This window comes from Polyodon spathula, chromosome 7 (assembly GCF_017654505.1).
Source record: "Polyodon spathula isolate WHYD16114869_AA chromosome 7, ASM1765450v1, whole genome shotgun sequence".
In the NCBI taxonomy this organism is placed as follows: Eukaryota; Metazoa; Chordata; class Actinopteri; order Acipenseriformes; family Polyodontidae; genus Polyodon; species Polyodon spathula.
Window position 1 is genome coordinate 7,025,941 of NC_054540.1, and position 12,094 is coordinate 7,038,034.

The following is a 12,094-nucleotide window of genomic DNA, read 5'->3' on the forward strand; positions in this document are numbered from 1 at the left end:
ACTGATGTTTTCCAGAAGACAGCACATCTGTCAGCTTCAAGTATCCACGTTTGGATTTATTGAAAAACGGTAACTCATGTTGTTGGTTTATGTTGTATATGAATAACTGGACGTTTAAAAAGTGAAAGCATGTCTACCTTTATAACACTTATTGTGGACGTTGGGCATTGGAAACACATTAAACACACACACACACACACACACACACACACACACATATATATATATATATATATATATATATATATATATATATATATATTTTGTTTCTTTTTTGTTTTTTAATTCTCACAAAAATACACATTCACATAAGCAATATTATTTCCCCACCTTGTTATTTATTTCTGGTAGCATGTCGTTAACTAGTGGCGGTGGGTTGATTCTGGACCATTCCACCACGTATCAGTTTCACAAAGTCTTCTCAAAGTCCCGGAATATAAAATTCCACGTAATAAACAGACAGCATAAATGCCTCATCACAGTGGATTCGTTCGCTTACACTGGTGACTGCAATTTATTTTTCCTCCTATGCAAGTCAGTCCCCAGATGACGGATGATTACGTGCCAGAACTCGACACATGAAGGAAGGATTTAAAGCTCAGGTTGTCCGGTTTACCCGGGAACTGTGTAGCGGTACAGACAGTTAGTGTAACTCGACTATGTGCTAAAAATGCGACAGTCAGCAGAAGACTAATGCGAAGGACCAAGCGCCTGTCATTTCACCTTGACGTTCTCTGACTTTTCTTCAAAATCCAGTAGCTGACTTCTGGGGCTCCCGTCCATAGATGTCTTTCTCTCCCCTTAATGTCTGCTGTGTGATCTCTTCCTTAAGAGGCAGTATTGTAGAATGTTGTTTCTATATTCGTTCACACGATCGAAAGACGAGGCGGCTGCATTAACAAAGACTATTCAAGCGTGTTGTTCTAGTGTTTATCGTTCATATCCCTTCGCTATGCATGGATGTACACCTGATCAAGGCCCGGTGCTTGTTAACTGAAAATGTATTGATTCAGTGGGCTTGAAGGTAACTGTAAAAGAGTTGGTAGTGCACCTCCTTTATCGATCTTAGTAGGTGCAATTTGAGATTCATTGCTACTGTTGATCTTAAACTTCATTTTTTACAATCATAATAAAAGCCCTTGGAGTTCTTGGAAAACATGATATAGGAAGAAGAAGAAGAAGAAGAAGAAGAAGAAGAAGAAGAAGAAGAAGAAGAAGAATTATTAAACTACATTAGCTTTATGTTCTATTTGCAAATAAGCAGGCTGTGCCTTTATTGCAGGCAGTATAAACATAATAAGGAAAGTCCCATATACACTAATAAAGATGGGTTTAAAATATATATTGTTAAAAGTTTAAATAAATAAATCACCAGGGCTTCATTTTAAATTGTTTACTGTTATGTTTTTTTTTTTTTTTCAAAACTAGCACCAAACAAAATAATATAATTCAAGACTTCTTGAGCACTCCTAATTTGTGTTTCTCAATGTTAACATTAATGTGGAATTGTCTTCATTCTAAACGAGTAAACACACTGAAAATATGGTCCCAAGCTTCCTAGCAACAGCCTGTTCTCTCACCAGAGCTGTAAATGATTCATCCTGAACAATACCCCCCACACAGATAATGTTCACTGCAAATCATTCCACACATTTTTTTCTTAACATTGAATCAGTGCCTCCCTGGCTGTCCCTGCTCTCCTCAACACTATATTGGCAGTGTTATGACAAGTGTTTACAATGAGTGTTGTGTAACTCCTGTATGCACATTTACATATACTACCAAACACTTACTTACATTTCATCTAGGAGTATACCAGGGCCTTTTTTTTCTTTATTTATATATTTTCTTTAATTAAAGAGGACATTTCTGGAAAATATTCCCATTTGCCCCTATTCCAAAAACATGAAGTACTGTTTTAGGAATGCTTTTTGATGTGTATTTATAGTCTTAGGTAAAACTGAGAATAAACTCAGAACCTTTCCTTAAACAGTAAAAGGTTTTGTGATCTGCAAACCTGATGTGTTTAATCAGAATGGGCTATGACAAAACATTCCTTAAAACAGGCCCTAAAGTTTTGTGAAATGGACCCATTGTGTTTTATTTAAAATACAAGGAAAGATATCCCAAATATCACACTCCTGACAGGCAAGCATTGTATACATTCACCATTCAGTAAAACAACAGTGCCCATAAATACCCTGTGGTTTCAAGCTCTCAATCATTTAGCTGTCTGAAGGACTGCTACCACTTCAGTACATTCTTCATTAAAGAGTTAGTAGCTACAAATGTTATTTAGCTTTCTTACTATGTTTGCAATTACGTTGAGAGGTTCTGGGTTCTGTTGATCCAATACTGAGTTCTTGTCATTTTTCTCTATATCCTGTCACGACATTTCTAACTGCCTAGGACTGTCTGTTCACATGATAAAGTATCCTTCAACTTGTCTGGACCCACCTACTCATATAAGAGTGGAAAGATCATCTTGTCACATGGTTTGAAAAGTGTGTTCAATGTTTGAAGTTAGAATTCTCCAGACAGGCTCAAGGCAAGTTCAAAGCCAGGTAAATACAGATATAGAGAAAAAATAATAATCACTCCATATGGGAGCATCAAAACTTCTCGCAATGTTTGCTTGCATCCTAAAAGGGAAAGGAGAATAAATACATTCATAAACATTACACAGATATTTGTGTACATGTTTACATAACTACAGTTGCAATAAATAAGCTAAAGGCTGTAAAAGGTACTGTAATATCATTTAAAATGCTCTACATATCTATAGAAAATAAACAAATCCTTATATCAAAGCTGTGTCTCCCTATTAGGCTAGAGATGTTTCCTAGGAAGCATTGGTGTCAATATATTCCACCCTTATTTGAAAGTGCTGTCAGAACACACAACACAGAGGATCTCTATAGTGAATCCCACCCCACAGATGACACAGTCTTCCTATCATTTTCATCTCATAGTTTAAAATGTATGGAAATTAGATTAAATGCACATGTATTGTAACTGATTTTCTATCAGGAAACTTGCAGTTTGGAAATATGTGTTCAGTAAAAATACAATTAAAAAAAGAAAGTAAAATGCTCTAAGCGCTTCTTTTTATGGGAGCATACTAAATAAAAGGGTCTGTGCTAGAAAAACATGGACAGTGATTTTGCAAAAGAGTTATATCTGTATACATTGAGTACTGTACATGCTTGTATCCTGTCCCGCATTAATAATGTTTACATAATCATGTAGTGAAACCTGCCAAGTGTTATTGCAGATGCTCATAACTGATGACGTTGCCTAACTGAATACAGATGGCCGTAAGAGTATTATAATTGGGTGATTATCCATAAAGCTTTTCTAAGGACCCCCCTTGTGAATTAAATAGTGTAAACAGAAGGCATGTCAACCTCTTCCTCTGCTACTGTAAACAAACAGACATTTGTGTGTATGCTACTGGGATACCATTATACTACCTGTGTACTAACCTGCAGTAACCCCAGAAGAACCATTAGCATACAGCATTTCCAGCAATAGCAACACAATGAATGTGGACTGGTAAGGCATGGTGGTGTTGTTAGTGTTTAACCAAGTCGCTTCAGCCAATCGGAACACAGATAGACATTTGTTTATTCTGCAGCTTCAGCACAAATCCAACCCAAATATTCCCTCATCCTTAAAATTATACATGTGATTATAGTCATACAGTTATACTACAGCCACAGATGAAACTTGCAACATTGCTACTTGATTGTTCTATAAATATTGGTTTGTGCCATTACTGACCATGAAAATGTCACCATGTTGCCATTGCAGTGCTGCTGTTGCAGCTTAATAAAGCACTGCATTGAAGAGAAACCTGAGGGAAGGATTATGCTTTTTTTTTTTTTTTTTTTTTTTTTACCATAGAAAATAAAGTAACATACTGCACATCACAGACAAACAGCTACTGTGTCTGGCTTACACAATATTTAGTGAATCTGAAATGAGAGTTGTTGGATGACACTGGTGTTTGTAATGGCTGCTAAATGATTTTTAAATAAAAAGTTTTGGGGAGAAAGGGATATAATTTCTTCCTTTATAAATGACAATGATGTTTGGCAGTTGGGTTGAGGGTTTTCATTCAGATGAAAAAGAAAAGTATGTATAATATTAAAAACAGTGCAGCACTCCACTAATCCCATTAGAGCCGTCGTTCAACATATTATGCCACCTTGGCACAGGTGGTTACTGTTTAAATCAACCTAAGAAATGCAGTATGCTGGGCACATAATGGGTTCTATTATAATACTGTCGACCTAAACACTTCAACTCTTATTCATCACAGTGCTTTGTAGATGCTGACACCGCTCTCATTGGCGTGCGCTCTTTGTGAAAGCCTATTGTATAAACTGTTAAGTGACAATGGTCACTGATGTCCGTGTGTGTAAAACCCACATGTAACAGTACTGCGGTATTGAACGCGAGGGCAACTTTCTCAAAGCTGTTCACTCCAAACTATCATCAGCATGGTATTTTTCTGAAAGAAAAACAAACACCCACACAAACACCTGTTTATTTCTGTTTTGGTAACTTTTTTCCTTTCTTAAAAAACTGTGCTAATGACGATTTGGAGTAAATCACTGTTCTTGTTGTTTTATATCTCTTAACTTAGCCATATTTTTGTCAATGTGTACATGCCTTTGCAAAATAGAGCACTTGAAACAGTGGATTACTGACATGTATTGAGACATAGTGATGGCAATGCTTGGTCTACACTTGTTATTAAGGAATGTATTGATGACACAGAGTACAAGGCTGTTAAGGCAAGCATGAGATTATGAACCCCTGCACTTCAATGTTAGGCTGACTGAATCAAAGCACAAGAGGCTGCTAACCAAGCAAAATGCTTGTCAAAATGCAAGTCAGCTTCAAACATCTGATCTACAGAGAATTCACCACACTGGCTTAGAACATTAATCTCGCTAATGACATAAATGGCTGAGTCATTTAAGCAATAAAGTGTAACAGAATCGAGTTACCTGAAAACTAGTGATGTTCTTAAATTGCTCTTACCTCAAAATAATCATATACTGTACATACCTACAGACTATGCTGTGGTCAGATAATGTTTCTGCTAGGTTAACCCAGTGCCTTTTTTTTTTCAATCTTTTCACCTGTATTGCAATAATATGCTACAATAACCTTTTTCTTTATGAATAATGTGTGTTCTTTATCATATACCAAGCAACAAAATAAACTTATCCCTATTACAACACATTTATTTTCTAAAAAAAATAAGGTATATAAATGACGGACATTGACGAAATGTTTTTGGTTTCTTTTTAATAACTCGATTATTCTGCCTTGACCATGACACGCTTGAGTGACTATGACTGAAGTATATGCACTTAATCACCTGATTAGTGAGACAGTTGATTGGATACTGGGTATGAAGTGATTTCAGCTGTTGAATTGCAAGCTTGAATAAAAGCAATAAAGAAAATCACAGTAAAAAAAAACAATATGCCACGTTTGTCAAAAGAGCAGCGCCTTCGTGCAATCGGCATGCTGGATGTCCAACTGCAAACAAGTTACACTATATATTCCTTTGGGAGAAGCAGAGTGTATATTTTTGTAGTATATGAAAAGAGGGATATCTGGACAGATTCATGTGTCTACTTATAGCACACAGTTAAGTGTAAAGTGTGGGGAGTCATGGTAAAGCAGTAAAAATATGGTCGAAGGAGGAAATGTGGTAAATAACAAAACAAACAAGCCAAGTATGAAAAACAACCATGTCAATTTACTTTTAAAATGGTCCCTTTCTCCCTCCCCTCTTTTAGCTGTCTATAGTTAATTTCCTTCTCCCTTTATTTTCTAATTAATGACCTGCCCCCTTGTACTGTACAAGCCATTCTCTCCGTTGCCTCTTGTTAGCGCATTACCTCAGGTTGTACTCTTGTGTTTCTCCTAAGGTGCCTCCAGCAGCTGTTCAAGAAGCAGAAACCAAAGCAGAATGGCGAGGTCCCCTGTCCCCACATCACGCTGCTGGTCCATGCTGCAGACGCTACACCCAAACACTTCTCAAACCAGTCCAGAAACTCACCACACAGAAACTCCTAGTTTGACAAACATCCCCCTTTCTTTTTGTGCTTGCAGGTTTCTCCACTTACTGTAATGGCGTGGGGAGTTTTGTCAGCCATAATGGATGACTTCCCTGATACCAAATTATACTGTTTCTTCCTTGGCAGACTTGGTAGATTCCCTTTCTCTGTGTGAAGAGCGCAGGAAAGCTCAAAGGACGCAGAAGGCAGTTTACTGACGTGTCTGCAGCTTTGCAAAGGAAGAGCTAATCAACCCGGGGCTTGGGAACCCTGTGTGTCTTTTGGGAGATACGGTGCTGCTGTGTTTCTCTTTGAGGTGAGCTGTGACTTCACAGCTCTGTAAACAAGGGACAGGTATTGTAACTTCAAGGCATTCTTTAGAACTTCCTCAGTTCTTTCAATAAATACTAACACTGCAACTCCATCTTCTATTGTGATGGTCCCAATCAAATACCCACAGAAAACTAATAATAATAATAATAATAATGTGCCTTATGCAGTATTAATATTTTATATACAGCAGGAAGCCGTGATGTTACTGTATGTTCTATTTTTGCCCTCACAGCTGGAGAGATGAGGGGACTTGTGAGGTCTTTAATGTCTCTTGATGCAGTCACTGAAAAAAAAGATAAAAAGACTCTCTGCACTGACCAGCCTACCTGTAAACAACATGATACCATTGCAGCTTTTGCAGTATCACTTTAAAAATCTCATACAACATCATAGATCAGAACAAACCAAATAACATTATTCTAAAGAAACTCAAAATGCAGCACATCGACCCCCTGAACTTCAGCTGAAAAGCAATTCCATTTGCTTCCATCAGCAATGCTGAGAGATCAGAATCACAGATTGGGAGGGGGGGGGGGTCTGTCTCTTGAAGCACTACAATTTTATATATATATTGATTAATACAGTTCTTTTGCATTACTGTAGCTCTGCTCAGAGATCAAACCAGCTTGAGTTGGAGATTCACCAGTCTCTCTCTGATGGAGTTAGGTGAAGACATTTATGAATTAGATTTGCAGTATACAAACTTTGCAACCTTTGACCTTTATGTAACATTGTTTGCAGCTGGATTGTAACCTGTCCTCAACATCAGCCTATAGTGCCACCCTGTGCACTGGAATTTGAGAGCAGTGTTCAACCCGCTGATTGAGTTGCACCCAATCAAAATACAACAGATCTTATGGGTGCATAACATAGGAGACGTCCATGACATGTATCCATTAACTGTACAGATAGACAGGTACAAGGATGGCAACAATACAAAAAACAACAACACAAAGCACCGACTAGAGGGGAGGCGTGCCTTGATTTAGTCTTTTCAAATAACGAAGACAGAATAACTAAAACAGAGGTCAGAGAACCACTGGCAAACTAACAGAGACTAACAGAAGTAGACTGGAGTAAAATAGAGAAAACACCCACAGAAGAAGGATGGTTGTTCTTCAAAAATGTAGTACTAGAGGCGCAAAACAATTACATCCCTAAAGTAGACAAATCTAAATGTAAAACTAAATTGCCAAAATGGTTTAATACATCAATTTAAAAAAATATTCAGCGAAAAAGGGCACTTTATAGAGCATTAAAAAAGGACCAAAAAGAAAGTACGCAGAAAGAGTACACGGAACTGCAAACGCAAGTCAAAAAGGAAGTTAGAAAGGCCAAGAGAGAAATAGAAATAAACATTGCTAAGGGAGCTAAAACCAATTCCAAAATGTTTTTCCAATATTACAACAGCAAGAGAACATTCAAAGAGGAGACTAAATGTTTAAGAGATACAAATGGCAAAATCGTAAATGAAGAAAAAAATATAGCAAATATATTAAATGATTACTTTTCACAAGTATTTACAAAGGAAGATACTGACAACATGCCCCGCATGTCATCCAGTTCCTCCAGTTTTAAATAACTTTAGCATAACTGAGGCAGAAGTGTTAAAGGGACTAGGAGCTCTTAAAATAAACAAATCCCCTGGGCCGGATGAGATCCTCCCAGTAGTACTCAAAGAAATGAAAGAAGTAATTTACAAACCGCTAACCAAGATCATGCAGCAGTCTCTTGACACAGGGGTGGTACCGACAGACTGGAAAACTGCAAACGTAATACCGATCCACAAAAAGGGAAACAAAACTGAACCAGGTAACTACAGACCAGTAAGCCTGACTTCTATTATATGCAAACTTATGGAAACTATAATAAGATCCAAAATGGAAAATTACCTATATGGTAACAGGGTCCTGGGAGACAGTCAACATGGTTTTAGGAAAGGGAGATCGTGTCTAACTAACTTGCTTGATTTTTTTGAGGATGCAACATCGATAATGGATAATTGCAAAGCATATGACATGGTTTATTTAGATTTCCAGAAAGCTTTTGACAAAGTCCCGCACAAAAGATTAATTCTCAAACTGAACGCAGTTGGGATTCAAGGAAACACATGTACATGGATTAGGGAGTGGTTAACATGTAGAAAACAGAAAGTACTGATTAGAGGAGAAACCTCAGAATGGAGTGTGGTAACCAGTGGTGTACCACAGGGATCAGTATTAGGCCCTCTGCTATTCCTAATCTACATTAATGATTTAGATTCTGGTATAGTAAGCAAACTTGTTAAATTTGCAGACGACACAAAAGTAGGAGGAGTGGCAAACACTGTTGCAGCAGCAAAGGTCATTCAAAATGATCTAGACAAGATTCAGAACTGGGCAGACACATGGCAAATGACATTTAATAGAGAAAAGTGTAAGGTACTGCACGCAGGAAATAAAAATGTACATTATAAATATCATATGGGAGATACTGAAATTGGAGAAGGAATCTATGAAAAAGACCTAGGAGTTTTTGTTGACTCAGAAATGTCTTCATCTAGACAATGTGGGGAAGCTATAAAAAAGGCTAACAAGATGCTTGGATACATTGTGAAAAGTGTTGAATTTAAATCAAGGGAAGTAATGTTAAAACTGTACAATGCACTAGTAAGACCTCATCTTGAATACTGTGTGCAGTTCTGGTCACCTCGCTATAAAAAAGATATTGCTGCTCTAGAAAGAGTGCAAAGAAGTGCGACCAGAATTATTCCGGGCTTAAAAGGCATGTCATATGCAGACAGGCTAAAAGAATTGTATCTGTTCAGTCTTGAACAAAGAAGACTACGTGGCAACCTAATTCAAGCGTTCAAAATTCTAAAAGGTATTGACAGTGTTGACCCAAGGGACTTTTTCAGCCTGAAAAAAGAAACAAGGACCAGGGGTCACAAATGGAGATTAGACAAAGGGGCATTCAGAACAGAAAATAGGAGGCACTTTTTTACACAGAGAATTGTGAGGGTCTGGAATCAACTCCCCAGTAATGTTGTTGAAGCTGACACCCTGGGATCCTTCAAGAAGCTGCTTGATGAGATTCTGGGATCAATAAGCTACTAACAACCAAACGAGCAAGATGGGCCGAATGGCCTCCTCTCGTTTGTAAACTTTCTTATATTCTTATGTTCTTATGAAGTTGAATAGACACACATAGACTTCTGGATTGGATAAGATGGTGTGTCTGTAGCTGTTAGCTATAGACATTTCCATAGACTGGTTTAAGTACCACGGGCTAGTTCACTAACTTCTTATACCTTTCACCTACTGTTTGCCCAGTTTGATGCTCAACCTTGTCATAAGTTCATATCACAAAAGCACCACGCAATTCAGCAAAGTTTCCACAACCTGCAGTCTTTGTTTGAAAGAGACCCAGACTGAATGTCCAGGTGAGGACTGAGTTTGTCTCAAAGAAAAAAAAGAAAGAAAGAAAGAAAGAAAGAAAGAAAGAAAGAAAGAAAGAAAGAAAGAAAGAAAGAAAGAACTCAAGAAAGACTGTGAACATGTAAAGCTGAGTCTGTAACCAATGTTTATTCCTTTCAGTATGCTAATTAGAAAATGTTCCTGTCATAAGGGAGATGTTGATTGGTGTAGCAGAAAGACAAGCTCTGCAAATAATCTATTTTAAGACCTCAGCTCAATCCAGTTAGCATAGCAGGTGTTATCGACTCACATTTATATATCAAAACAAAAATAATTGAATCCGAAAATGTAACTTCTTACAGAAAAGTGATCTGAAGGGTTGAATTTTAATGCATTTATCAGATACATACTGTACAAAGATGCTGTACTAAAATGTTGTGGACAATCCTCTCCTAACCAAACTGAATGTGTGCAATAGTACTCTTACAGCCATATTCAGAAACAACACTTAAGTGTGCTAAGTTAATGAATTCTCCCTTTGAGAAAGTGCTGCTTCTAAATAAGGCTTTTTGAATATTGCTGCCATTGCATTGGTGCACCCACAGTACCTGCTTTGTGCAGTAGGTGGTTATCCTCAGGTTTTTATCCTAAACTAGTCATCATCCTGCAGGTAGATGCTCTCTAAAAGCCAACCAGAAGCACAATTACTCTCATTCGTTAGGTGCAACTGTCGCCGCTGTCAATTGGCTAGCACACAATGATCACTGCAACTAGAATATTTTACAGAACTAGTCAATATTAAACTATAGGTGTTTTTTCATATACACTGTATCATATTTTAATGAGTCTAATTCAGAGGAGAGCAACCTGAGCTAACCTAGGGGCCATTAATACAACTCAGTTCTAAGAAGTTGTTTCTTGGATTTTAATAATAAGATCATAAACTTGATACTGTATCTAATGAGACATTCTTTTGTATCTAGCACCATTCTCACCTCTGCAGGTTTTACGGAACAATTAAGAGATGCTTCACCACTTGGGGCCCAGGTAGAGTTCACCCAGTGTTAGAAGTATATGAATTCAAACTCAGTTGAACATTGAAAACATTGAAAAAGACTTCTAGTCTAAACATTAGTGAATGGATTTTATTTAGCTGTGCAGAGGTAATTCTAACCACTTTTTCGTTCAAAGAGAACATGATTTTTGATCACATAAACCTATTTAACAACCTTTGCTTCTTGCCTAAGTAATTATCCCTGTAAAATACAAAAAATCCCCTGGAACACTTTTTGAAACACATTTGTCTATGAAAGCAACTTTCCCTACAAAGGCTGGGTCCTGCTACCCTCAGCTGGCCTTCTAAGATTAAAGCCAGTACTATAAAATGCAGTTCACCAAACGCTGCACATACTTTAAAGACAGATACTGTATCAACTAAAGACAAAGACTGCAATACAAAAAGGAGCAGCAATTTAAAAGGACTGCAGCTTTTGATTGGGCAAAAACATAAAAAAAAAAATAATGATTGTGATAATAATACAAGTGTTTATTTTACCTAATTACTTTACCATTCTAAAATACTGAAAGATTCTATAACAGACTCTGAGGTCTATTCAATTGATCTAGAGGGTGTCAGATCTAAATACAGTAGGTTCAATGACAGGTTTAGTGTGTATGTGTGTGTGTGTGTGTGTATATATATATATATATATATATATATATATATATATATATATATATATATATATATATATATATTGGCACTGATATGGCACTGTGGTACCACTGGTGCCACTGTTATGTCAAATTCTTAATGTGCCATTCTAACAATGGCTCATTCCATTGTATCGACCTATTCTCCCTTTGTAATACAGAACCAGCACATCTTCAGAGTTACGTTTCATGAATACAAACCTTAGTGTTCTGTGCTATATAGCATTAATTTAAGCTCTGGAAACTTGAGTAATGTGTGTCACTTTACAGTATATAGTAAAACTTGTCAATCCAGCTCTATTCTAGGTTATCTATATTGACAGTCTTTCCATTATTTTAGATCAACAGCAGGCCTCAGAGATTGACAGTCTATCTGCAATACAAGTACCAACAATAGTGTCTGCCTCCTTTCCACCATCCAGACAGCTTGATGTGACAAGAAGTGCTCTGCCTTGTAAGACTAGATGCATTCTCTCACCTTGCCTTCACCTGTGCATGTCCATGGTCTAACAAGGAATATGAGCCCCTGCAGGGTCATCACATCAATTAGCTGTGTCTTAACAAGTGTGC

General features: G+C 37.2%; 1 protein-coding gene across 5 annotated transcripts in view; it reads right to left on the reverse strand.

Moving 5' to 3' along the window:
• The window catches only part of LOC121318072 (dual specificity tyrosine-phosphorylation-regulated kinase 4-like), a 35,774-nt gene that overhangs the window by 15,529 nt on the left and 8,151 nt on the right, over positions 1 to 12,094 (reverse strand). The window contains exon 1 of one of the 5 annotated variants that reach the window (XM_041254329.1): positions 331 to 1,009. The exons of the other annotated variants lie outside the window; for them this stretch is intronic. Within the exon in view, the coding sequence (XP_041110263.1) occupies positions 331 to 354 (24 nt within the window). The 5' untranslated portion in view covers positions 355 to 1,009. Of the gene's footprint in view, positions 1 to 330; positions 1,010 to 12,094 lie in introns of those variants that run through there. 5 annotated transcript variants of the gene reach the window in all.